Source organism: Pipistrellus hanaki (assembly GCF_964339955.1).
Source record: "Pipistrellus hanaki genome assembly, chromosome: 10".
Taxonomy (NCBI): domain Eukaryota; kingdom Metazoa; phylum Chordata; class Mammalia; order Chiroptera; family Vespertilionidae; genus Pipistrellus; species Pipistrellus hanaki.
In genome coordinates this window covers 48,912,038-48,939,459 of record NC_140512.1, presented here as the reverse complement: position 1 = coordinate 48,939,459, position 27,422 = coordinate 48,912,038, and the positions used below count along the sequence as shown (strand labels likewise).

The 27,422-nt window shown below is 44.3% G+C and overlaps 1 protein-coding gene across 1 annotated transcript in view; it reads right to left on the bottom strand.

Annotated features, from left to right (window-relative positions):
* Positions 1-27,184, bottom strand: part of CREB3L2 (cAMP responsive element binding protein 3 like 2) — a 111,576-nt gene extending 84,392 nt beyond the window's left edge. Inside the window, exon 1 of the mRNA XM_084896997.1 lies at positions 27,023-27,184. Within this exon, the coding sequence (XP_084753123.1) occupies positions 27,023-27,124 (102 nt within the window). The 5' untranslated portion in view covers positions 27,125-27,184. The remainder of the gene's footprint in view (positions 1-27,022) is intronic.
* Between the last annotated feature and the right edge of the window lie 238 nt (positions 27,185-27,422).

Here is a 27,422-nt window from a genome sequence, read left to right as displayed (position 1 = left end):
AGCTGCCACCTGCCACACCATTGGTTTCCAAGTTAAATCATAAAATAATTACAGTGTATGAGAACATGCTTGTGTATATTATAGGGAGATGGTTGGGGGAGGAGGGGAGTAGGAAGAAAGGAGAAGGGAAAAAAGGGAATGAGGAAAGAAAAAAAGTAGAGTGGAAGAGTGCGAAGGAAGAAAGAATATAAGGTGCCTGGTAAAGCAATGTGTCAAATAAGGACATTGATGGGGCTGCTTAGTGAGGAGGGAAAGGAAAATCTGGAACCACAGCAAGATGCCTGCTCTTCCTTGTTAAGCCAAAGCAAACTGTTCTTAGTCTGAGAGAGAATGTGCGTGCTATCATGATCCCAAATCATAAAAACAATGTTTGCTCTTTCACCGGATATTGGATTTTTTAAAAATACGGCTACAAAGGACATTTTAGGGACAACTGGGGCAACTTGAACAGAGACATATTCGAAAATAGCAGTGCGTCAATGTTAAATATTTTTGAGCAATATGACTTTTATTGAGGTCATTCAGGATTATGTATTTATTCTTCAAGGATACTAGCTAACATGTTTAGAGATTAACCCTTTGCACTCCGCTGTACCCTCTCAGGGGACATCGGAATTCTAGCATATCACTCGGATGTCCCCTCTCAGGGGACATTGCAGTTTATTAGTGATTACGGGGAATTGAGTTTCCGCCGCAAAGTAGCGTCGAGTAGCTGGTAGCCAATGTCCAGAATGGTTCGGAGTGCAAAGGGTTAAATGTCATGTCTGGACTAACTTTTAAAGGGTTAGCAAAACAAAACACACACAGAAAGAGAGAAATAAGCTAATATGGTAAAATATTAACAACTGGTAAATTTCCATGAAGGATATGTCTTCATTATACTACTTTTACAACTTCTTTCAGGTCTGAAATTTTTCAAAAGAAAAAGGTCGGGGGAAAATTACAAACTAGCCACAACCTAAGAAGTAAAATGCCCATAAACCTTTGGACATCCCCATTTCCTCAAAAAGTTCCTCCAACTGCCCCTGAAGGCACCTCTGGATTCAGGCTGCCTACGCTGGGACATCTATCACTAATGAACAGAACAAGCTACTTAACACCTTCAAGTTCAGTTTCCTTACCTGCAAAATGGGACCAAAGACAGTACAGTACCTAACTCAGAAAGTTAAAGGGAACAATTCACGGAAGTTATTATTATTGATATGATAGAGGACAGAATAACACATTCCCACTTAAATTGCCCAAATAGAATCTCAAAATGTAAGATATTTTGTTCTAAATTTTTTCTCTCTCTCTCTTCTTATGTAAAACACAGAGAAGCAACCTCGGCTTGCCTGTGCCAGAAACCACAGAAGCTGAAACTAACCCATACACATCTCATCTGTAACAGGAGAACAGGGTGATGTCTCTCCATCAAACAAAGTTTCTTATAAACTGTTTTCTTAACTTCACACTCAGGCTGAAGCACTTTCAAAGAAGAGACAGCAACTGTAAGAAAGAAAAATGAGCCTCCTTCTGTAAGCAGGACAGTCATGGAGCTGGGTAGGGCTCGGTGAGAAGTCCAAAGTCAAAACAGACTCCTTCTTCTGGCAGGAAAAGCTCCGGCCAAGGACCTGGAGGGCTGGCTTCTCCCCTCCCCACAGTAAGCGCCTTGATGCCTGGGAGTGTGGCCCAGACAGAGCACATTCCACAGGCTGGAGAGCAGGCGTGGGGCCAGCGGCCGTTAAACACCACTTTTGTATCCTCCAGCAAGAAAGAATGTCTGGAAGCAGCAGCACGTGCCTTGTTCTAAGAACAGATTCCTCCTCTGGCTATTTCTCCAGCTTATAGGAGACCTGTTATGCACCTACCTACACTGCCCTTACTTTATACTCTTTCAAAAGTCTCATGGTTGGCACGCTTCTAATATCAGTATGATCGCGGCTCCTGAGTTACATTAACAGGAACACTGTGACGCACACAAATTTAAAGGAAAATAATCAAGTCTACACGGCCTAAAGTTGCCCACTTATTCCCAGAATTTGATTTGCAGATAAAAAAAATTAAAGGAAGACACAGAAGTTGTTACAGGGAACATAAGGGACTGTGGACCCGTGGAGCTCGCTCTCTGTGGCAATGCTGTCACCAGTGGATGCTCACAGAACTCAAGGCCTGTCTCTCTGATGAGGATGCCTTGCTTCAGGTCTCCTCCCGTCCCACTGCAGACCAGCTTATCGTATGTTCCTCTGCTCTTCATCTGGACTGCTCTGGATAGTCACCAAGAGCCGCAGACTGCTTATTATGCATATTCTGGCTCTTTTTACCTTTCTAAAATTATTAATTAAGCCGAAACCGGTTTAGCTCAATGGATAGAGCGTCGGCTTGGGGACTGAAAGGTCCCGGGTTCGATTCCGGTGAAGGGCATGTACCTTGGTTGAGGGCACATTCCCAGTAGGGGGTGTGCAAGAGGCAGCTAATCGATGACACTCTCTCATCGATGTTTCTAACTCTCTATCTCTCTCCCTTCCTCTCTGTACAAAATCAATAAAATATATTTTAAAAAAATAAATAAATAAAATAAAATAAAATTATTAATTAAAACTTAAGCCAACCAATTTAAAAGAGAAAATGAATATAACCTAAAATTCTAGGTTATATAAAACATACGCAAAATGAATAATAAATAGGCATTAAAAAGTAATAGATAAATATTAAAATAAGAAAAATCTCTATCATAAAAGTTATATAAAAACTATGAATTATAGCTAAAAAATAGCCCATAATGAGTTTTTCAGTTTCTGTAATAGAGTAATATTCTTCTTGTAATGAACAATACTGTAATAATAATTTTTTTCTTAATAAGAAAACAAACAATGAATCTGGCATAAGAGCAGATTTCTTGTTTTGAATTCCATAGAAGGGAACTAAAAACCAGGTATCGTAACATTCATCAATAAATACATTGTGGCTCAGCCAGCACAGGGAGTGTTTTTATATCACCTCGTTCCCATATGGATATTCCGGCAACAGAGTCCTCCTGTTTGATTTGGGGAATGACCCCAAATACCAACAAAGGACAGAGGCCGGCTTCAGGACCTCTGGCTGCTTACTTGCTCTGGGGAATGCAGTCAACTAACTTAGTCTAGCTGTGCTTCCTTCTGGCTCCCAAGGGACATGTGGATATCCATTGTAAAGAGAATAGGCACCTGTGGGTCACTGTCTAGGAAACTGTTGTCTGTCCTTTGCAGTAGTACTAATTGATTAGTCAACGCTTATCAACTTTGAGCACACACCCACTGGGAGTTTGTGGATTCAATAGCCAGGATCTCCACCCCTTAGAATCCAAGTCTTCTACTCACAAATGAATGAGAATAGGGATCTCTATGACTAAGTCCCTCATTAGTTGAGGGATTTCAAACCATCTTAGTCTTTCATACTAGCCTATTTCTTCAGTTTTCTGTTGGTGTGTGTGTGTGTGTGTGTGTGTGTGTGTGTGTGTGTACCTCTTGTATAAATAGTTTTAGACAGCACAGACAATGGTTTGGATGTGCTTCTTCAAACATATAATACCAACTCATCAAATGTTTTTATATTACTAGAAATCTTGTGAAAACTTGCATAGTTAACAGCTGGAGAGTTTAACTATGTATATGGATAGAAGAGTCATTAATTAGAAGCTCTGTATGAATAATGATTAACAATGAATGTGGGTCTTGCCATTCTCACTTTTTTGTCTGCACAGCAAAAATAACTTGTCCATTCTGGTGTCTCAGGTATATCATATTGAGCCTCTGGACACAGTAATATATCTGATGCTAAATGGGCCTGTGCTGCTACTTTCTTGACTATAGAACATCTGCTATTAAGAACATCTGGCTGCAAAGTTGGAATCAACTGGAAATGAGAAATGGTGGAAGAAGGAACTAATTAGAGGGAGAAATATCTGCAGTACAAAATTTTGAATAAATCATGCCAAGTATTTGCCTTTCTAAAATAAAATTATCCTTGTGTAAAAAAAAAAAGGGGGGGTGGGGGGATAAAAAGACTAGTCCTGCCAACCCCCATTGGGTTAATTTATGGAACAAATTTTTCAGAGTGCTGGGTACTGGGGTACAACTGGTAGTGAAAAGCAGATCCTTGGAACTTTCACTAACAGGGAAAGAAAATGTCCATCAAACAAAATAATAAACAAAGTATAAAATGTTATAACCCCTCTGAAATAAAGGTACCCAGATTTCTAAGAGCAAGAAGAGTTTCCTTAAGGCTTGACTCAATCTAAAGGGTAAGCAAGACAGGAGAGAGGGGAGGAAATGAGTTCAACAGAGGAAATAGCATATGCAAAGGCCCTGTGGCAGGAAGGAATATATTTAAAGACCTTATAAAAGGGAAAAGGAGTTCTTATGGATGAAGCAGATACAGAGACCAAACCAGAGGGGAAGCTGTAGGTTTTGTCAAGACCGTTTTTCTCGTAACAACAATATAAAGCCATTGAGATATTTAAAGAAGGACAGTAACCTAATCAGATATGTACTCTGAAAAGATTTCTCCCAAATTTGAGAATGATGGTAAGGAGAAAGAGGACAAAAGAGATGGAGGTTACTGCAGTAGTCCTGGCAAAAGATGGGGGAAGTTTTGTCCTAATGAGGCAGCCAAGAAGATGGAAAGAAGTAGGTAGAATCAAGATATTTAGGCAGAAAGGTCCATAAGACTGAGTGACTTATTAGACATGAGAGTTTAAGGAGAAGACGATGTCAGGGATGGCTCCTAGGTGCCTGACCTGCCCGGATAGGTGGATGACTGCACCATTCGCTGAGAGAGGGAACCGGTTTGGGGTGGATCCTGGGAGAGAGAAACATCACAAGCTCAGTCATTGATATATTTCATTGAGATAGCAAGATGGCAACTGGATAATCAGGTTTTTGAGAGGGATGCAGGCTAAAGATGTAAATTATAGGCCTATCTTAATACAGATGGTAATTGAAGTTATAGGAAGTTGCCCAAGGAAAAGTTACAGAATGAGAAGAGATGACATTTCAGCATCCAGCCCTGAGATACTCAAACCCTTTCAGATTGTATAACTCAAAGGAGATAATGAAGGTGAGTAGAATTTGTTAACTGCAAATATAAATCAGTTATTATAAGAGCTGAAATGGCTTAAAGACAGTTCTCCACATTTTATAAATGTAGAAACTGAAAGAAAAGTTGCAGATCAAAGTCAACAAGGGTATTAGTTTTAAGAGAAAAGAACAGGCAGAAGTTTAATCTATATCAAAGCTCCACAAACTCAGAACAGACTGTGTAAGTTCTCTGGGAGCCCAAGAGGCTCCGGGAAGTGGGCTCAGAGTTACTCATAATCGGGGTATTTCCTTTTGAGAAGCCACAAATGAGTCCGGTGCCGAGGCCTCTGCAACAAGCCGGCTGCAGCTCCCAGGGGCCCGGCTGACACACTGGAACCTCACATCTGCAGGACTCTTGACCCTTCTTCCTCCCTTAAAGGGCCTTTGTCGTTTGTTCCCCGGAGCTGCAAGCAGGACAGAAGGCTCTTTGCTTCTGTACTCCTTAAAAGCAAGACAGACTTTGGGTAGCAGGGAAGTTAAAAAGAGACTTCATTCTGCACATTTTGGGCAGGACCAACCCCCATGGCTCAGTGAGAAGTAAAAGCATCAGGACTACACAGCACACTTCTTGAGGCACTCACTCCTCATCTCCCATTGCCTCAACTCCCAGTTCTAAAATTGCAGGAAAAAGAAAGGCAATCAAGCCTTGCACAAACAAGCTTTTTTTTTTTTTTTCCTTAGGAAACCCCTTCATGAGCTGGAATGAAAAGTGATGTCACCCTCAAAATAGTGACCTTAGACTCATGCCGCCCAGCTGCACAAATCAAACACAGCTTAGTGCAGGCCACTGGGAAAGACAGTGAGTGGGAGGCTGCACTAGATGACCCTCGGTGGTTTCTCCAGCCCCAAGATTCCGCTCCCATGTGTCATAACCAGATGCTTCTCCAAAAGAATCAGTCTTTCAAAAACATCTATTTTTTTTCATGCTAATATGTACAGCAATTCTAATATGTTCAGAATTCCAGTTAATCATGTTTTGGGTTCAACATGGATATTTCATCAGCCAGGAGTTTGCTCTCACCCACATTCTCTCTGGGGCCTTCTTGGGGCCCCTTTTCCTACATATACAATGGCCACCCAGCCACCGGGCATGTGCTAAAACCTGCTGACCTGATACTCCTTTCCCGTACAGATGCCATCTCTCTCCATTCATCTCTACCATCAAGCCTTAGATGGCATCAGCCCCAAATTAATCATCTGGAGAAGTGTGGGTGGGTTTTTTGGCCAACATTTTAATTTGAAAAACGTAAATCAAAGCAAAGATAAACAGTATAATGAATACTATATGCCAACCACCTCGATTCTACGATTAGCATTCTACTGTTCTTGCCTTGTCACAAAGCCATCCATCTGTCGAACCATCCATTACTCGAGTTATTTTTTTAGGTGTTGCATAGTACATTCCAGACCTAGTCTATAAGTACAAATCTGATCTGGTGACTATTTTTAAAATTCTTCTGCCCCACCTCCAGAAATCTTGATTTAATCAGTCTTGACTGGGACTCAAGCATCAGTACTTTTAAAAAGCCTCTGCAGGTTATTCAAATGGGTAGGCAAAGGGATAGGTGAGAATACACCTCCTTCCCAGAGCTCTGACCAATGGGAGTGGGAAAGGTCAGAAGGTGGAGACGCAAGAATGCCACAGCTATGCAGCAGGCTTACCAACACACAACCAACCACCCACAAGCACAAAGGGCAAAGGATGCGGGGCGGGTCCTGGAAAGATTTGCCTTCATTCCTTCAGAACCAAAGCTGCATCAGGGGAGATTCAGATCTAGACACTCCCTGAGCTTACACACTGGTCCATGGCCCTGCCCAGCTGCCTTCCTCCATCCCCGTCAGTCTCCTTCTCCCCATGACACTGCTTCCAATCTCCTGTGGAACTCTGCACAGAAATGGCCATCTTCTCAAACCTAGCCAGAGGAGGATTAGCAATAAAGCTGGCCTAGGTTTTTCAATGCAGAAGATCCAGAAGCAGAATGTGTCAGTGGCAGCAGCATGTCCATTTCTGTCCCCACAGAGACCCAGAGCACACACATGACATGGTTATGCAACAACACAATTTCAAAATAAAGTTGTGGGGACAGATAAAACCTACAGTTCAGAAAAAGAATGGCAAATAGTGTCTATGGGAAGAATCTTGGAATGACTCACTGGGCATCTAATCAAATAATTCGGAGCAGTATTAGAAAAGCCTGTGTATTAATTTCTTGCTTAAGATGATAGATAATAGATAATAGAAGATATATAGATGATAGATAGATATATAGATGCATAGATAGATACAGAGAGAGAGAGATGATAGATAACATGAAACAACACTAATAAACCTTGTTTTGTTTTCTTTAAGAAATGTAGAAGAAGTGGCCAGCAGAGTCTTTTAATTTGAACTTAACACTTTACAAATAGGGAGGACCCTTGACTTTCTCTAAAGTGATTCCACATAAACAACCTCATTTAACCCTCATGCTAACTCCTTGAAATCAACGAGTATTATCATTCCACTTTACAAATGAAGCAAATGAGGCCCAGGTACATAAAATTAAATCAGAGACCATTGTGCTCAAGGAACCCCAAGAATGTAAATGACCTATGTTCTGGCCACATTTTTATAATCAGGCAGCACTTCACAGCTGGCATCAAAGCCGGAGAGAAGAATCTCTCTTCACACTGACTAAACAATGGAAAAGATGAGCTTGTAAAGCAGTCAGGACAAAGAAAAAAAAATGTCCTGGTGCCATTTCTGGTTCTAATTCCAGAAGCATTTCAGACGGGTGGAGAAGCAGCACTGTGTTTATGAAACAGAGATAAACTACAACCCGGAAAAGCCAGGCCTCAGTCTGGACAATCTCAGCACAGCTTATGTGGGTTGGAGCATTTATTGGATTTCTGTGAATTTGGGGACAGCGCGGTTTATCTATAAATAAAGATACCTAACTTTATGATTTAATTCTTTAATTTATTGGTGGAGCATTAGGAGGCAACTTTTAAAAGCAAGAGATCTACACGAAAATCTGTATTTCTTGCTTCTTTCAAAGCCAGATCATCTGCCATCACTGGGTGAGATCCCAGTCTGGTGAGTCTTTGTAGCTGAGCAAGTGGCTGCTGCTTTCTCTAATCAGGCCCTGACCTCTCCCAGTCTCTCCATCCCTCCTCCTCCCTACGGTTTACCTGCCTGACTCCTGAGCTCAAGTCACCATGAAGGCAGGTGGTCTAGGAAGATGGTAGTGGTCAGCCATGATGCTACATTAAGATAGTAACTCAGGCCACATTGTTTTCAAATAAGGAAGAGTGGGAAAGAGTGTAGGACACTGGTCAGGCAATGACACTGGGGAAAAGGAAGCTGAATTATTCCAGTATCATTGCCATTGGGTGATGGGCAGTGGGGGTGAGGTAGGGGGCTGGGTCCCCACTCAGTCTGTGACTCCTAAAGTTGCTTGAGAACTCCCTGTGGAATGGAGAATGCATAACAATCTCAGCGACATGTGTGCTCATTTCACCAGTTGCCTGTGAGGGCCTAAAGGTACAAGAGTGGGAAATGAGGTCAATGTCTCCGATGGCATCTCAGAGGTTATTTGGTAACTTGAAAATTCTGCGACAAAACTCTAGAATCACACTATGAGTAGTAACTGATGCTACTCTGGAAAAAAAGAAGATTCAAAAAAGTTGTACTTCAAGCACAAAGGCTGAGCAAGTTGGCAATGTCTGCGGGGAGGGCCATATTGGGAGAGGAAGTAGGGTCCAGTGAGAGCTCAGAAGGTGAGAGAGCTGGGTTCAAAGTGAGGTGTCTGCTACAGATGAGGGCAGGGAGGAACACTCTGCACCTATCATCTCTGGCCCAGGCGTTCCAGCTCTAGCATGTCTTATTAACTATCTTTCATGGCAATTTGTTTTTTAAGCTGATTTTCCTACTTCCACACTGCAGGGTCAAGATGAAGGCAAAGCACTATGAGGTCAGGTCAACAGGCCAAGATAGCCCAAAGCACAGGCTGTAGCCAGTGCCACTGCTTACAGATTAGGATGGTTGCCCAGATCCTTGCATCCATGGCATCGAAACATGCTGGGACTTCCGAGTAGACGGGTATTAGAGGGATTAGTCCAAAATGGAAGGGAGTAGGGAGCCTAACCAGATGTAGAGCTGGCCTCCAAGAAGGATTCATGGGCTAAGTCAGATTCTTGGGCTCCCTCTAGTTTGACCTGGCATCAGTGCTTGGTGAGGTGTGACAGGATTGGGTCCTATCAGCCTCATGGGATGGGCACTTGGACACCCAACCAATGCTTCTCAAACTTTAATGTGCCTGGGGATCAGCAGGGGAGCTATTAATCTTGAGATTGTTATTCAATAGTCTGGGGAGAGTAGGGCCTGAGATTCTGCACTGGTGACCAATTCCCAGGCATACTGATGTTGCCAGTCTGTGGATCACACTCTGAGTAGCAAAGCTCCAAGCCAGTAGTTTTCAATTGATTGATTGATTGATTGATTGATTGATTAAGGTATTTTATCTCCTGATTGCCCCCCCACCCACTGCTTGTTTTCATTTTAGAGTTACTAGGGGAGCTTTTAAAAATTCCTGCTGCCCAGCCCTCACCCCAGAACCAATTAGATCAGAACCTCTTGGGCTGGGACCCAGGCAACAATACTTCTTATACTCCCAGGTAATTATAATGTGCAGCCAAGATTAAGAACCATTGCTCTTGGCATTGGGGATGGTCATAGCAGGTGCCTTCAGAGTACCAGGGGGTTCATCTGGCCCAAAGCAACTTGAAGGTGGGGTCTGCCAAGAACGTGACCAGTTACTAGGTCACACCCCTAGTTCTGGAGAAACATGACTGCAGAAAGGGGACGGGAAGGGTTGTTGGTGCCCAGGGCTTACCCCAAGCATCACAGGCACCTGTACATACAAACCGAGATCCAGATTTCCCCAACCAGTGGACCAGGCTCACGTAGATTCCAAAACTGGTAAGACAAGAAGCTGGAAGTTCTCAGTGTGTCATGCTGGTCTGATGTGAATGTTCCTCAGTCCCCAGCTACTCCCTACATTTGGAAAGTAAATTCTGCAGCTTCCAATCCCACTACCCCCAAGACCCTTAGCAACACACACTACTAATATGACATCTCCAAGACGCCATCATTGGCTGGGGACCTCAAGCCCTTGCAAAGAGGCAGGAGAATCTAAGAACAGATTCCAAACACTGAGGGCTGAGCACAGCTCTAGAAAGAGTGGCAGAGTTAGAGCACAGCCAGAGAGGAAGGGAAAGGCCCAGGCGAGAAGAAGGATGAAGGAGAGTGAAAAGACAGAACAGAAAAGGAGGGAAAGGAAAAAGACCAGAAGGAAGGCCCGGTAGGAAAGTGTAACGGAACCCTGGCAAATGGCCCTGGGTCCTTTAGGGACTGGGCCTGGGTCAGCTCTGGGCTAAGCCCAGATTCTAGGAGGGTCAATGTTTTCAAATTTTATAATTTCTATGTTTCAAATATGATTTAAAGGTCAAAAAAAATTCAAAATGGATGGAGAGCAACATGCTTGGCGTGGAAGGGCCAGGTGGTAGAAAAATCAGGGTGAGAGCTTCCCTTTAGCCCTGGCTGTTATTGTGAATGAACACGAGGACCCTCCATTAACGATAAGAGAAGACAGCTTCAACTTTTTCCTACTTTGAATAAGAATCTTGAGAATACTGTGAAATGTCTTTAATAAGCAAGATGGTTTCTTGACTTATAATGTAAGCCACTCATTTTTTTATGCATTCTCCAAAATAGGGGTTTCAAAACAAAAATGAAAACCAAAGACAAAGGTTAGTTTTCTGAGACACATGGGGCAGCATCCCAGTGAAGCCCTCCCTTCAGTTTGGCGATGTAAGCTCACCTGTCAGTGGTCAGGGTGTAGTTAGTGCCCAGTGGCAGGAGGGAGCAGGCCTTCTGTGGAATGCTCTGGGGGTTGGACAGCTGCCCGGTGGGGGTTCTTGTTCATGCCACAGTAGACACCTATGTGCACAGACCTGATCCCTCTCAGCCTAGAACTGATCCCTCTCAGCCTCCACGTTACAAGTTCACTCTCCAGGACATTACCTCTTAACACTTCGGGGCCATGAATACCTTTTGAAAATGTGATACTGCATGTCAGTATCCTGGAGAGCATTTCAGGAGGTTCCCAGACCCCCGTGAATCCATAGACACAGCTTAAGAACTACCACTCTACAGGGTTTCAAGTCTCACAGTTTCTTCCAGCGCAAAGCACACTGCCCTGGCCACCACCCCTTGTCCCTTGAAAGCCTCATGAAACCAGTGATCACCCAGTGATATGAACGGAATTGTGTCACCCCAAAATTCATGTTAATACCCTAATCCCCAATGGGATGGTATTTAAAGATGGGACCTTTGGGAGGTCATTAGGATTAGATGAGGTCACAAGGGTGGGACCCTCATGATAGGATTCGTGCCCTTAATGGAAGAGGAAGAGAGACCAGAGCTTGCTTGTCCTCTCTTGCTCTCACTCTCGCTCTCGCTCTCATTCCCTTTCTTCCCACAATGTGAGGACACAGCAAGAAGCCTGGAAGAGCTCTCTCACAGGGAACAGAATTTGCCACACTTTGTTCTTGGACTTCCCAGTCTCCAGACTCTGAGGAATAGACGTCGTGGTTAGGTAACCCAATTTATAATATTTTGTGAAAGCAGCCCAAGCCAACTAAGACACCTAGATACTGCCACCATCAAACACCTCCACCTGGTCCACTGGGAGGTATAAGAGCCTCTGATACAAGGGTCCCCTCAATTTTGCCTCTTCTACCACATGGCCCGGAGGCAAGGATGGAGAATGCCCTCCAGAGTGCTATCGGGCACACAGGGCCAGCACTGAGGAGACCGCTGGACCCCCAACAAAGGATGGAGAAGCAAGGACAGAAGCAAAATGCCGGGGCTCCAGGCAGCCCTAGAACATGTGGGGAGGGGATAAGAGGATTGAAATCAAAAGGTCAAAGGGAAAGCTGGTGCAGAGTGGGTGATCGTCCAGCCACGTTCCAGTAACGCCAGCTCACGTAATACCTCCACTGTACACAGCAAGGAGCCCATACACACGGTCGGCTCTAGGCTGCCCTCCTACAGAAAACACGCCAGGTCTCAGGGCAGTATCATTAAATGGCTCCAATCAGACAAAGCTGCTTACTCCCAGACTTTTAAACACCAACGCTCTCCACCAAATAACAGACCTTCACAAATCCCTGCTCAAAGCCAGTTCCCCCAAGCCTGGCCTCTGGGCCTGCCCTGGACGCTCTTCACCGTGTGCGTGCGGCTCGGCTTTGTCTCGAGCATGCGACTGTCCTGGCAGCCCCGCCAGGCTTGGCTCCTCGAGGGCAGGGCTGTTTTCCTTCTGCAGCCTTTGTGATCATTCCAGGAGGCCGGATTCCAGGTTCTGAACTCAGAGGCGGCCCAGGAATTATTGTTGGCCAGCTGCTTTTCCTGAGAAAGCATAATCAGACCTTTTGATTCCCACAGACACAGCACCTGTGTCCCTGCCGCTCTCCCCTCCAAGGAAAGGGACTCACTTCCTCATAACCCACTCACATCCCAGGCACGGGGGATGAGCAGCCCAGCCCCGGAGTGCTGGAAAGTACACCTGGGGTGTCTGCACACTGCGCAGAAGTAAAAAGAAATAAATAGTTCCCTTATCTGTGATATGAATGGGTTGGTTGTGTTTGGCCATCTCTGAGGTCCTTACCTGACCTCTGACTCTCAGATTGGGAAAATGGTATTCTGTAATGTGGCACACACTGCTGCTTGACCACTCCATAGTCATCTTGCCCTCCCGCCTCACTCTCAGTATGCCAATCTTGTTCAGGGTAGCAAAGAATCCAGCTAAAACACCTGCCATCTTGGTGTCTCTTGGGTAAGGTGACCAGACGTCCCACTTTTGGCGGGACAGTCCCGATTTTTAACAATTTGTTCCGCGTCCCGCGGTGTTTTTAAAAAGTCCTGATTTTAATGCTCTGGTTTCTCTTCAGATCGCATAAATCTTTCGCCTTTTACTAAAAAAGTCCTGATTTTTTTACTCTTGGGGCAAGGGGTGAGCAGTGAAACCTACGGGGAATTCTGCTGGGGACCTCAGAGCAGGCCTTGGCTTTTCTAATATAGACACCACCCCCCTCTGCTTGGCCCTCCCACTTTCTTGGTCCCGGGGAGTCTGATGTGATGCTGGAGGTGAAGCAGTCATGAAGCGATGCCCATGAGGACAAGGGTCTACCTGCTGAAGATGGCAGAATGAAAAGGCGGGGCAATCCTGGGCCCCACTGGCACTGTTCAACCACTACCCAAGTCTAGGGAGGCCCTGCTCAGGACTTCTTGGTTCAGAAGATAAGGAGGTCCTTAAATGCTTCCATTACAGTACTTCAAGTTAAGTGACATATACACTTGCAACCTTGAAACTCTTGTTCTTGGTTTTGTTTTGATTTTTTTTTTTTTAATCTAATAGCATATTTGGTTCAGGGAACAGTTTCTCAAAAGGGCAATGAGGTGGGGGGGGGGGGGTGGTGGAATCCTACGCACCAGGATACTTTGTTTTGGTTGGCAAATATCATAGAACAAACTTCATAGGGAGACGTCTACATTTCATTAAAAACCAGTGAAGGGCTAACCAGTCCCCCGAGCTGCCAGCTGTTTTGCAGTAATGTAGCTAATAGAGAAGGACCAGGTACTACATTCAAATTTGTTAGCTTCTATCACTAAGGAGGTCTCTTTCGCAATCAACCCGACTATCAGCAATGATTTTTTTATTGTTGTTGTTTGAAATAAAATGCACAACTTCCAAAGAAGATGGAGATTTGGGCACAGGTTTCTAAGAGTGCCCTCCCAAAGCCCAACTGAAATTTCCAAAATAATCAGAAGGCATTATGAGAGGGGGTCCATTCCCATGCCAGAACTCCTGGAATTTCTGCAGATAGAATGCTGGTTGGTCCAGATAAAAGAAGGTAGAGAAGACCAACTTAGAACCCTGCTTCCCAAGAAAGGTAGTTGTTTCACTAAACTCTACTTACATCGACTACTTTGGAAAGTCAAAAGCTGAATGTAGTTCAGGGAATGGGTTAGAAGGAGAGGGTGTTGTGGGTTAAGTGCCTTTTGCTTCAGCCTCTGAATAGCACTCAACGCTACTCTGCTGGGAAGGCCCAGGGGATGGGAGTGTCACAGCCGACGATAGTGAGCCCTCCACGCTTCTCCCAGATGCTGTGGGCGGTCCTGGCCTCACTTACAGTTCTTCCCCACTCCCCTGTGTTAATGGAGTCCTATCATTCACCCCCAGAAACGCTATGTATATTAGAACAACACTTAAATGATCTCGGTGTCCAGCCATACGTGGTTATTTCGGGGAATGACAGGGTCAGGGAAAGGGCTGCCTCTTTTTGCCTTCCCTTTTGTGACCTGGTGACACCCCGTCAAAACCTACAAAGAATGTCAATTCTGCAGAAGCAGGTGCCTGAAACATGGAAGTGCGAATCAGATCATGCAAATCAATACCGGGCCTTAAACCTAAAAAGATTCAGGGAGGAAGTAAGGGAACTTTTGGGGTATTTTCCCTCCTAAATGTCTGGTCACAATCAGGGTGGTCAAAAGGTACAAACATATAACATGATGACTATGGTTAACAACATTGAGTTGCATATTTAGAAGCCTCTAAGACAATAGATCTTAGAAATTCTCATCATAAGTAAAAAATTATAACCATGTGAGGTGATGGATATTAACTAAACTTATTCTGGCGATCATTTTATGCACAATATACACAAATATTGAATCATTATGTTGTCCATTTGTGTTATATGTCAATTATATCTCAATAAAACAGGAAAAAATAAATCAATAATAAATACAATTAGGTCACATTGAAGAGGCTTTATTCTAACACTAATTTTTTTCTTGAAATTTAAAATCCAGCAAGGATTTTCTTCATATGCTTCCCTGAAATTACTGATGTAGAAAAAGAGGGCAGTGACCTAATATCTCCTAGGTAGCAACCATAGACAAGGCATGGAGACAGACACTCTATTTATATCATGTCACTGGTCCTCTATCACAGCCTTGTGAAATTGTCTCAGAAAGATACCCAGAGTAGGGAGTGTCAGCAGAGAACCATATTGTAAACCCAGAGTCCATTCATCTATTCATTCATCAAATTTTAAATATATATATAATTTATTTCAGAGAAGTAAGGAGAGGGAGAGAAAGGTAGAAATATCAACAATGAGAGAAAAATCACTGATCAGCTGCCTCCTGCAGGTCCCACATTGGAGATCGAGCCTGCAACCACCGAGCCACGCAGGCTGGGCCATACATCAAATATTTTATTGGATACTTATGATGTGTGTGGCACTTTTCTGGTAGCTTTCCGAGTGTGCCTATGGGGTGCTCCCAGTGGAGGCTGGAGCCGACGGGGCCCCTGAGCTGTGATCGGCCTCATCTGTTACTTCAATGCACCAGGCAGACATCATTATTTGCTAAGAGTGCCATGCTGACGGAGTTAGGAAAGCACTGAACAAACCATGTGCCAGTAGTAACAGGCCTATGATGTTTGTGCTGACTCCAAAATGCCTGCCTTTCCTACTGAAACACAGGGTTTGGGGGTGCAGACTTCTTCTCGTGGGTCCTTGTCCAATGAAGATGAAGAATAAATCCGTGGACTAACAGATTTCTTTCATAAAAATGTAGATGTTTATTGGAAGCATATACAAACTCCATCTGGGCAGGGTGTCCCCAAATAGGAAAAACCTGTTCTTTCCCATGGACCCTCGTTATTTCTAAGACTCCCTAAAGCTGCCTCCTTTGTCTCTAAAATTCCTTTCCCTACTAGCCCTCTCCCCCAGTGAGTGAGCCATCAGCAGACCACAGGACATTCAGATTCCCACACCAGAAATAGGAAGGGTCGAAATAAGAAAGCTAAACACTCATCATGCTCAATCCACTCAACCAACCCAACTCTCAGCTGGGCCTGGCTTAATTTCAGTTTCCTCCTAGAAGTCTGTATTTAAATCAAAAGCAAACACTGGTCTCAACCCACCTCAAGTTTCTATTGTATAAACACAGCTGAAAGGCCAAAAGGTTTACTTGCTGCTTTTTTTCTGCCTCTCTTACCCATCACACATGAAAATCCTCTGATTCTCGGGGTCGCTGAGTACCTCAGGTTAGGACACAAAGTCCTGGAGCCCAAGCCCTGGGGGTTTGGCCCCCTCTGAGTATGGCTGTGGTTTCCTCAGGGGGGCCCCCACAGCCCCGCAGCAGCTCCTGGCTTTCCAGCTGCTCCCAAATGTAGGTCAGGGCCTAGGAGAGCCCTGGAAAGAAAACTTGCAAATCCAGAGCAGAACCAGAAAAACAACTCCTGGCAGTGCCTCAGAAATGAATACCATCTCAGGCTGGGGAGTTAAAAGTCCTAGCTACAGAGATGGGCTTCGGTTCTTTGGTTACAAAAAACATAGCATTTCCCTCACTTGATCCATTCCTTTCCAAGGACAGTGCCCAGTGCCTAAGCCATTTGCAAATGGAAAGTAAGGGGGAGAGGGAGTTACACCAAAGTCAACATTTTAATGGTATCCTACTGAAATCTATAGGAATGCTCTTAAATTGTTTTAAATAAGTTTTTATTAAAACAAGACTAAAAAAAAATCCTATACACACAAACATATGTTTAAGACTGTGGGCCAATTTGTCTTCTTGGACTACAAAAGGAAGCTTGTCTGTGACTAATTTTTAAAAGCAAAGCTAAAACCAAAAGCTGCCACAGGTGACTCCAGTTGGTGAATCCACAACTCAAAAGTTTATAACAGTGGCATGTTGCCGGTGGAGGAGGTTGTGCATGGCAAGAAGAGAACAAGGAGTGCATGGGAACACTTTCTGTCCATTCTGCTCTAACCTAACGCTGTGAACCTAACACTGTTCTAAAAAATTAAGTCTATCCTATATAATAAGAGCCTAATATGCTAAGTGTCCAGTCAACCTGTCGGCCGTTCAACCAATCAAAGTGTAATATGCTAATGATATGCTAAGGCGGCATATCATTAGTTGCCCAAGGAAATAGGCAATCAACAGAATCCTGTTCTTTTAAATCACCACCCCCACCCTTTTTTTTTTTTTAAGATGAGAGACTTTCCAGGAGAGGAAACTCAACCAGGACCTGGGAACAGACAGTCCACCCGTCCACTAGTCGCTATGATGTGCACTGACCACAAGGGTGCAGACGCTCCAACTGGTCAGTTAGCTTGCTGCCTCAATCGGGACTGATTGAGGCAGCCGGACACGCCCTGGAGCCCTACCACAGTCCCTCCCCGGCTGGCCAACCTCCTGTCACTCCTCGGCTCCAATCATGCACTGGTGGAGTCCCTCGGCCTGGCCTGCACCCTCTTGAAACCCAGGACCCCTCGAGGGTGTCAGAGAGCCGGTTTCTGCCCAATCCCACAGGGGGAGTGCCGCTCAGTCAGAAGCCTGGCTCAGGGCTATTTTCTCTCCGCAATAGCGCTAAGGATGTCTGACTGACTAAGCCATCAGTAGGACATCCCCCGAGGGCTCCCGGACTGCGAGAAGGTGCAGGCCAGGCTGAGGAATCTCCCAAGTGCACGAATTTCATGCATGGGGCCTCTAGTTTATTTATAAGCTTGTAACATAGGTGCTTCAACCTTCCTATTTAAGCTTCAGGACCCACTGCAAATATCACCTCCTTTGCGAAGTATTCCCCAATTCTCTCTCTCCTTCAGAATTTTTATTCCATTCTCTGTGCTCCAGAAATACTCTGAATACCGCTCTAATGCGAAATGTATACCAGGTATTTAATGATTATAATTGAATGGCTTGTTTACATATCTTCCTTCCCACTCCACTGGAAGAGCCACAAGGTTAAGAATGTATACTTGCCTGCCTTGACCATGTATAGGCTTGAAAAAGCAGTTCGTTACGTTTCTCAAACTGGAGGAAAGGCCAGCAACGGGAGATGCTTCCCCAGGATGCACAGGCAGGAAGCGAGAACGACGGAGGTAAAGGCTGAACCATTAAAACACCATGATTGGTAAACATGGGTTTAAATTTCTGTTTAATACAATTGGCCAGTGAGAAGCCTTTTCCACAAAGCCTGATTTCCTCCACGCTTTCTACAAACATCGCCCTATCAGTTTGAATCCTGCAGGCTCTTTCTCAGCCAAAAGGAATTTCCCTTTAAACAAAAACTATTCAGACATTTCCAAGATATGAAATATTCAAAACCAGGATTTTCCACTCAGACAACTAGGAAACTGTTTGTAGACTTCCCTCCCCTTTCCCCCCTCCCCTCAGACTCCTCGTATTTGCCAAGAAGTCTGAAAAGGGATTTTTTTTTTTTTCCCCCTGATGTTAAAAATATGTTTCCTACCTCTGTAACTCTCTGTTTTTCCATTCTTTATTTTGTCTGGGTTTTACTGAGGCAAGGTTTTAAGTCAGAAAACAGAAGCTGCAAAATGCAAAACTACAGCTGCCAATTAGTTGCCCAAGGAAATAGGCAATCAACAGAATCCTGTTCTTTTAAATCGCCACCCCCCTCCCTTTTTTTTTTTTTTTTAAGATGAGAGACTTTCCAGGAGAGGAAACTCAACCAGGACCTGGGAGTGAGTGGAGCCTTTGGGACTGTGTAATATAAATGCTGCATTTTACAGATGGAGACACTGAGGCCAGGGACATGAAGTAGCGTGTACTCTAATGAGCTCACACACCAAAATGCTTTATTCTCCAAAGAAAAACTCTCTTCCAAGAGCCACTAACAAGAAGCAGACATAGAAACTTGGGTAGCTTAGAGTAACCCACCTCAATTCTTAAAAAAAAAAAAATTGAAAGTAATGTCAGTAAAGTAATACATTACTCCAGAATAGAGCAATTCAAATGCCTGCAATTCAGAGTGAGGCGACTGTAACTGAGCTCACCAGCAGTTAACGCGCCAAGAGGAATATATGGCGCATGATCTAAGAAGTTATGTCTGGCTTTTGCATTGCCCTTCATAGTCCTGGGAAAAAATGAGACGTACCTTTGGGGAACAGCACAATGGGTTTCCCCAGCCGAAGAATAAGCACAGGGCCAGACAAAACACAGTCTGCATCTGATGGGTGACACTGACTCTGGAAACAGCTGTGTCCCAGGAATGACCCGTGAGCTCCTCACAGGTTTACACTGCAGGGAAGCTGAGTCATGTAACATTCCCTGAGATAGATGGGGTGCAGTGATAAGGAGGATCAAAGGGTACTACAGTTCTTCTTAGTCTGAGTAACGCATCATGAAGTTTCAAGGGTTACCCAACCAGAGCTGTTCTGCAGCTGATGAGGGCCCAGAAGAATCTTGGGTCATATAATCTTGGATCCAAAAATCTCCCACTGTCCATCAACTGAAAATAATAAAGATCAGAGAACCATTGTACTAAAGTTAATAGAGGGGCCCAAAGGAGCGTTAGAGAGATTACAGAAGACTGACTACCAAGTGCTTACATTTGAACAGGTGGCCAGGAAGCCAGTGAAGGAGGAAAATTTAAACCTATTAGACTGTCACGGAAGCCAAAGAATGTTACAAGGTGACCTGGTGGTCAACATCACCAAATATTTCCATGAGGCCTCACAGGCAAAGGCAGAGAATAGACTGGACTGAGCAGTGAGAGAGAAGTTGGAGCACCTCTAGCAGCAGTAGAAGCCAGAAAACAGGATGCAGGAGTAAGTAGAAAGTGAGGAAATGAAGGCTGTAGCTATTGACCACTTGTTTGAGGAAAGCTAGCAGTAAACAAGAGAGAGAAAAATGAGCAAGAAAGAGTAATGGCATCTGGAAAACATGTGTTCAAGGCAGACACCTGTGTCTATAGCAGAAGGTAGAAGTTGGGGCAGAGAGGAAATGAAGATAAATGAGAGAGAATAATTATAGGTCCCAGTGCTTTCTGAATGATGTCAGACTCCTGAGGTCCCAGGAAAAAGACACCTGACTTGGGGGAGAGGGTAGAAAAGTGTGTCTACTCTGGGCCGGAGAGTGACATGTGAAGAAACTGAGATGCAAAGTGGAGAGGGAATATGCTCAAGATCATCAGAGAACTTGTTCTCTCAACTAAACAAGGAAAGATTCTGACATGAAATTACCCAAGTCACTAAAATTTTAGATTTGCAGAAACAGTTACAAGAATGCAGTTTAAAAACTATATTAATAAAAATGGCCATCGAGCTTATCCATTTTCCAAGACTGTCTCACTCAACTTAACGTGCATCGAGCAGTTGTATCTCTGAGCATCCTGTGCTTGGTTAAGTATTGTGGGAATATAGAAAAGACAAAGTCATGTCTCCTGTCCTAAAAGAGCTTGTGTTCCAGCTGAGCAAACCTCTTTATTGCTCTGGGCTTCAGGTTTTCCATAGATAAAATGGTCCATCACCTCCTATGTACCTCAAGGATAAACTAGACAATTCCATTCAGGGAAAACTTGAGGTCACCTAGGATTTACTTGAAAGAGTCTGTGAGCATGTGGTGAGCAGGGAGATGGAGCAACAGGCTCAAGAAGAGGGCCCAGAAGAATCTTGGGTCATATAATCTTGGATCCATCAACTGAAAATAATAAGGATCTGAGAACCACCTGTGCTAAAGTTGATAGAGGGGTACGGGGGAGCGTACATGGATTACAGAAGACCAGCTACCAAGTGCTCACATTTGAACAGGTGATCAGGAAGCCAGTGAAGGAGGAAAAATTAAACACACCAGACTGTCACAGAAGCCCAAGAATGAGTTACAAGGTGACCTGGTGGCCAAAGAATGAGTAACAAGGTGACCATGTTGACACAAACATGGCGGGTCTAATCATTTCTTTTCAATTGTAACTCTACGGAGGCAGGGACTGTGGACACTACTCCATCATTCACAAAATCATTCACACATACCCTTCGCCTACAAACTGCCCAGGAAGGGCTAGGGCCATCTTCCCAAGGCAACCAGCAGACAGCTCAGAGCCATCCTGCAAAGAGGCACACCTTTCTCAATATCTGAATAGCCATAAGCAACTGGAAAAACAGCTTCTTTGAAAAATGACATTCAGCTTTCCACCTGCTGATGTGAGCTTGTGCAAACCTGGAACAGTACAAGTCACTCTTGTCTTGCATGATGAGCACAATGACAGGCTCAGTTAGCTACCTCCAGCCCTGATATCTAACTCTGATGCAGAGAGTTCAGATAATGTTCATTCTAGATTTCCTAGTGAGTGAATTGGGACACAGCAGTATTCCCTTCATGATAACCTTTGCATGCATTTCAGAGATTATTGCCATATCTATAGTCTTCTTTCAGTGGATACTATTAGCACAGCTAGTTAATGTTCTTAAAGTTTTGCAAGTGGCACAGTATTTGCTCCTAAGGCTAATTGTGGATTTTTAAATATTTTCTATTTGCTATCCATCTTTATGATTAAAAAAAAAAAGGAGTCATTGGTTAAACAAACACTATCTTTTAGTTTAATAAATAATTAAAAAACCTGCCAACTCAGACTATTTTACTAACAGTCATCATAAATGATCATGGTGATTGAGCCTCCAATATCTCTTCCATCCCCATGTGACTAAGCCAATCATGTAAATCCCTTCCCAGTCATTGATTAATGAATGGTCATGTGATCCAATCCTTGACAATAAAGCTCAAAGAGAAATCAGCTGGTGGATTTCAAAAAAAAATTTTCTTCCATCATAAGAAGGAACAAAAGGAAGATAAAACCTCTTTTCCTCTGGATATTGCCATTTTGAGCTGAACACCTGTAACTTACACGGATATGAGGGTTGCCTTCAACATGCCTTCAGGTTGCCCCCAAAATGGCATTTGCATATAGATGGATGGAATGTGGGTCCATGATGATACTAAGGAGTTGTTGAATCGGTCAAACGAGTAGATATACTTCTAGGCCTCTTGCAATATGACATAATAACTTACTTATTATATAAGCAATCTCAATCAGTTTTCAGTTACAAGCATTGTAATTCAATTATTAATCAACATGCAATGTCTTCTTTCTCTTGCAAGAACAACTTCACATCAAAGCTGCATAGAATATTATCACTCAGGATCTTTCAAAAAGAAGGCAAGTACCATACTCCCATCTTTCAGGACTGTGCCCAAGTCCACCTTTCCCCAACTTGTGTTAATAGCATAAGAACAATTTCAGAGACAATAATATAATAGGTCAAAGGTTTCTCACCAAGCCAATAAAAATCCTTTATAACATAGATAAATAAGCAACACATGTGCAAGGTTACTTTATGGATAACAGCCACAAGTATGGAATAGAAGAGGGGTCGTGAGGGGTCGTCAACAACTCCCCAAATATTTCTCCCCTGTTACCAGACTAGTGCCTTAAATTCTCCATTTAGAGATTCAGCCCTTTGATTTGAAGTAATTATTGTTAAATAGTGTAAGCTTATCAAATCTTTCCTGGGAGCAAAATGAAGAGGAAATGTTGGAAAGAGAACATTATTACAGTGAGCCCTTGGGGTCCAAGAAACAAAGGAAACACAGAAGAGATAAAGATGGAAAAAAGGTAAAAGGAGGGCCTTGAAGACAAATTACATTTCAGAGTTTTGTCTCCTACTGGAGATCGTTACCTCTATCCAGTTTGTGGAGGTCAGGTGACCAGAAGTGAGGATATTCTCAAGGCTCAAGGACTCAGGTTTCCCCCAGAACCTAGCCAGGGGCCAACAACAGGAGACTAACAACAAATGACAAGCTTCAGGGTTCCACTGGAGCCCTATCTGTCTCGGACCGGCGGAGAGGAAGGGGAAACCATCAGCCTGTGAGGTGAGCCACCTCCATCCTGGCAATCAGTGCAGATGTGGAAACCAGATGACCTTCACATCCGGACACCAGGGAGGCTGACCATCGCCTTAACCCCCCACCTAGCACTGTCTGGGATCAGTCATTTCCCTTTAAGATCCAATTGGATGCAACATTTAAGCAGTATAACAACTAAACCATTTTACAAAGAACTGGATTTATAGGAATTTTGCACTTAAAACAAGCAGAACGTGTCATTATCTTTACAAAGACTTGGTAGTTCCTGTTGCATACTTTAAAAAAATAAAATAAAATAATTGCCAAAATTCCTGTTTCCAGATCATTAAATTTAGATATAAGAAAGTTATCAAGATCAGGAAGTTGATCATACGAGCCCACTGTTAACTCTCCACCTTGAGGGTTCCTGCCCACCAAGCACTCCTGCTTCTCTATTCTTCACCCACGGCCTCCCTCAAAGGGAGTGGTATGGAGTGTAAATACCACACCAGATCTCCCTCTGCCCTCAGGAAATTCAGGCTAAAATTGCCTCTCAGTCCAGTTTTATGTAGTGCCTTTAAATTGCCATCTGTCCTTTTCTAAATCCATTCAGGGATTAAAAATCTGAACAGTACAAAGGGGTAGAGTGTACATAACTCCTTCTCCCTCCCGCCCTCTCTTGACCTCTGGTCCCCCAAGGCACGTTCATAAAAGTACTATATTTCATCATCTGTATAGGTAACTATTTTTTAAGCTTTAAGAGGAAGGCCAAATCCCTGATAATTCAGGATCCAACAAGCAAGTCCATTTGCACTCTGTTTGTGCTTCATTGTTTTGTAGGCTTTGGGCCTTTGTCCTTCCTGGACCAAGAAGTCTTCTCCATGAAGAAATGCATTGTTTCTGATGGCTCACAGAAGGCCTGAGAGACCTTAATCTCCCAGCCTCAGGCAACTTAAACCTTCTATGTTTTTAAAATCAGATTGGTCACGGGTTTGCTAAAACAGGCCATTAGCAATCATGCGTGTGGTAAGTAAATCCCCATTTAGAGCAAATGGAGTAATCACGCTAGGAAGGCTTGGTGACTGGCACCACCACCTCAGTTAAACATTAGCAGCGTTTGGGCTCAGCATCTTCTCCTGCCTCTCTGACTCTGTTCTTCCTGTTTAACTCTGGACCCTTCCTTCCTATGCAATGGGAAGTAAGAACCTGGGCTTTGAAGGCAGGCAGACTTGAAGTGAAATTCTGGTCTGTCAATAATTAGCTGTAGGACCTTTCACCAAGTCGATTAAGCTCACTAAGCCTCTGTTTTCTTTATTGTAAAATGAAAATAACAAAAATGACTCTTTCGCTGGGTCATTTAAGAGGGTTCAATGGTATCATGTTTGAAAAGCATTGTATACAATGCCTTTCAGTCGAACCAGCTTCATGATCTGTGGGACCCAGTGCAAAATGAAAAGTTATTCAGAAACTATTAAGGATTGCAAGATAGTGACGGCGGAGTGTAAACCCAGTGCAGGGGCCTGTGGGTCTATACAGGCGGCAGGCTCAGGAAGCCAGCCCTCCCTTTCAGGTAATAAATACTCACTAGATAATAATCATTATCATAATTTGCCACTTTCCTAATTTATATCTGTGTCTTACCCTCCCTGCAGGCTCTCCTATCCCTATACGTATAATGCCCAAACCCCTCAACTTGAAGAGTTTTACTGGGTCATTCCAAACACAGGCACTGTGTCTCAGAAGTTACCTGTATGTAACAGGGAAAATAATTGACCAAAATGGAGGAGGGGGGAGATCTAAAATAAGCTTTTTCCATAGCACATATATTGCCTAACATGCTATTTCACTTACTTATTATGTCTGTCACTTGTTTATCTTCCCTTACACACACACACACACACACACACACACACACACACACACACACTGGAATGTAAGCTTCTCAAGATGAGTAATTTTTTGCCTCCTTTTATTCACTGATGTATCAAACCTGTTTAGAACAGTGTTGGCATGCAGAAGACATTCAGTAACTGTTAATTAAAAAAAAACAAGTAAACCTTTGAATGAATGCATAACCAGGCCATCCTTTTTCTACCCGGAGGTGAGTCCATTCCACGTCATAGTCAAATGGCCGTAATAACCAGCTCTGCAATTGGATACCCAACGGAGTTCAAGAAACAGATGCGGAGTTATCTCTTTTCAAATCTCTGCCCAAGTCCCCTTAGGTTAGAAGGAATATAATCCAGTCCTCTGTGCTAGAAAATCCAACACCTCTTTCAACACTAATTCATATACATGGTATGTTGCCAAAGACTTGAAGTCTGCCTGCCTTCAAATTTTATGTGAGTAAGCTCCCCAGAGGAGAGATGTGTCCTTAAGTGGTGGACATCCAGTCATTTAAAAAAATGAAATCAGAAGAAAAATAATCACACATCACTGCTTCATAACAATGAATAGGAAAACGGAGCCCTTAACACCAAAAGGAAGGTAAGGGCCTCTGTCCCCGAAACGGTGCATGAAGATGCTAGAGCCAGTGCAAGCTGCGCTGCCCCCACCAGGAATGAATGCTACAGCCACGGAGAGCATCTCAAAACCTGGCCTGTGATCTCACAATTGCATGCCACGGGGCCCAAGAAAGGAAATATGGAGGCCTGTGCAGAACTCATCCCACCAGCTCAAGGCAACCTCGACGCTGTGGCAGTATAGCCGCTGGATGAGGTTTAAGAGCAAAAGAGAAGAGCAGCCATCTACAAACGGTTAAAATGCAGCCCGTGTCAGGATAGCATCTGGAACATCCAATTATCAGGAGATTTTGGAGGGCTAATGTGCTCCAAGTTCTGTACTGATAACAGGAAGCACATCTGGACCCCCAATCCAAATGCCGCCCACGCCGTCTCCTAGGGACAGGCTGGGGGAGCAGTCTGGCAGGCCACGCTGCACATCTGGCCTGTGAGCTACCATTCCTTCCCAGCCCTGCACTCTGCATTTTTTAAACAAGTCGTTCTCAGCCACCACTAAGGTTTTGGTGGGAATCATAGGGAGTCCTCATCCCTTTTCCCAAGATAATGTCAGGCAGAGGCAAAGGCCAAAGAGGTGGAGCCTACAGGCCATTTTGCAAAAGTTTCAAATATCCTGGCACTGACCCCAATAAAAGAATCATGAAGGGGAAATAACCAAGCCTCTCATTTTCTGTGTTGTTTTTTCTCCCTTTATCTCTCTCTCTCCCTCCCTTCCTTTCCCTCTCCCTTACCCTCTCCCTCTCCCTCTTCTTCTCCCTCTTCCCATCTTCCCCTCTCTATTACAACCTTCCGTGTTTATAAAAAACAAAGATCTCACAAAAAGTCCCAGTGTTGGCTGCTAAAAACAAAATTTCATTTTTCAAATTTAATACCAAAAACTTGAAAACTTCCAAAGAATGTCTTTGTTCTGTGACAGCTTAACCCCCAGAGGGGTCTCTGAGGCAGGAACTGGTGTGTTGTCCCACCTTTTCTCCAAAGACTTTCTGAAATATGCCACTGCCTCAGACTTTCCACACTCCTGATCTTCCCTCTGAAGAGGGAGGAAGCAGAGTTCTTAGCTGTCCAGCTACAGGAGCCAAATAAAGCAATCTTCCTCCTAATGCCAAGGGCCTTTCCAACACACACACACACACACACACACACACACACACACGTGTACTTTTCGAAATATTAATAAGTAAAGGAAAAGAGAGAATATGACACTGAAGGGAAGAAAACACTACTTTATTTTGTCTAGATTTTAAAAAACCTTCCCACAAAAATCTAACTGGTACAGAGGTGCATTATCCTCAAAACGCCTTACCCTTCTCCCGCTTTCCAATACCGATGGCAATAGGAAATGATAGGACAGATGTGAAAAGGCCTGGGGGAGTGGTACAAATTGCTAAAGCAACAGTGTCATCACTACTATGGAAAGTTTAAAAGGGCCAGCTGCCCACCACCTTTATCTGTTCAGATAAAAAAAAATTTAAAAAGTAATAATAATAAAAAAATAAATAAATAAAACCACGCCTCTCCCCAGATCTCTTCATTCTGGGCAAGCCTCTTCCCAAATCTGTTCCTCCCAGGGCCCTGTCCCCAGCTGTTGCTCCGATGACAGCACTCCCCCTCCGCGGCCGCCCTCCCCGCCCCGCCGGCCGCGTCCTCACCGTGGGGTACGTGAGAGCCTCGGGGTCCCCCGGCTCTGACAGCTCGCTCAGCTTGCGGTCCCACTGCAGGGCGCTCTGTTCCCCGCTCTCCAGCACCTCCATGGCGGTCCGCGCCGGGCGGGGATGCTGAGCGCAGGGGGGAGCTGGCTGGGGCGCCGCGGAAGGCGGTCCGGCTCCGCGCGCGGGCGCGGGTGGCGTGTGTGCGTGTGTGGCTTGTGCACTGAGGAAGGGGACGTCCGCTCCCCGGCCCGAGAGGACCGCCTGGGGCTCCCGTCCCCGTCCCGTGCGCCCGGAGATCTGCACACCCCGGGGGGGACAGGCGATCGAGGGATCAGGCCGGAGGCTGCAGGGGTGGAAGCTGGGAGTACATCCAAAGAGAAGGGCGGAGAACGGCTCTCCG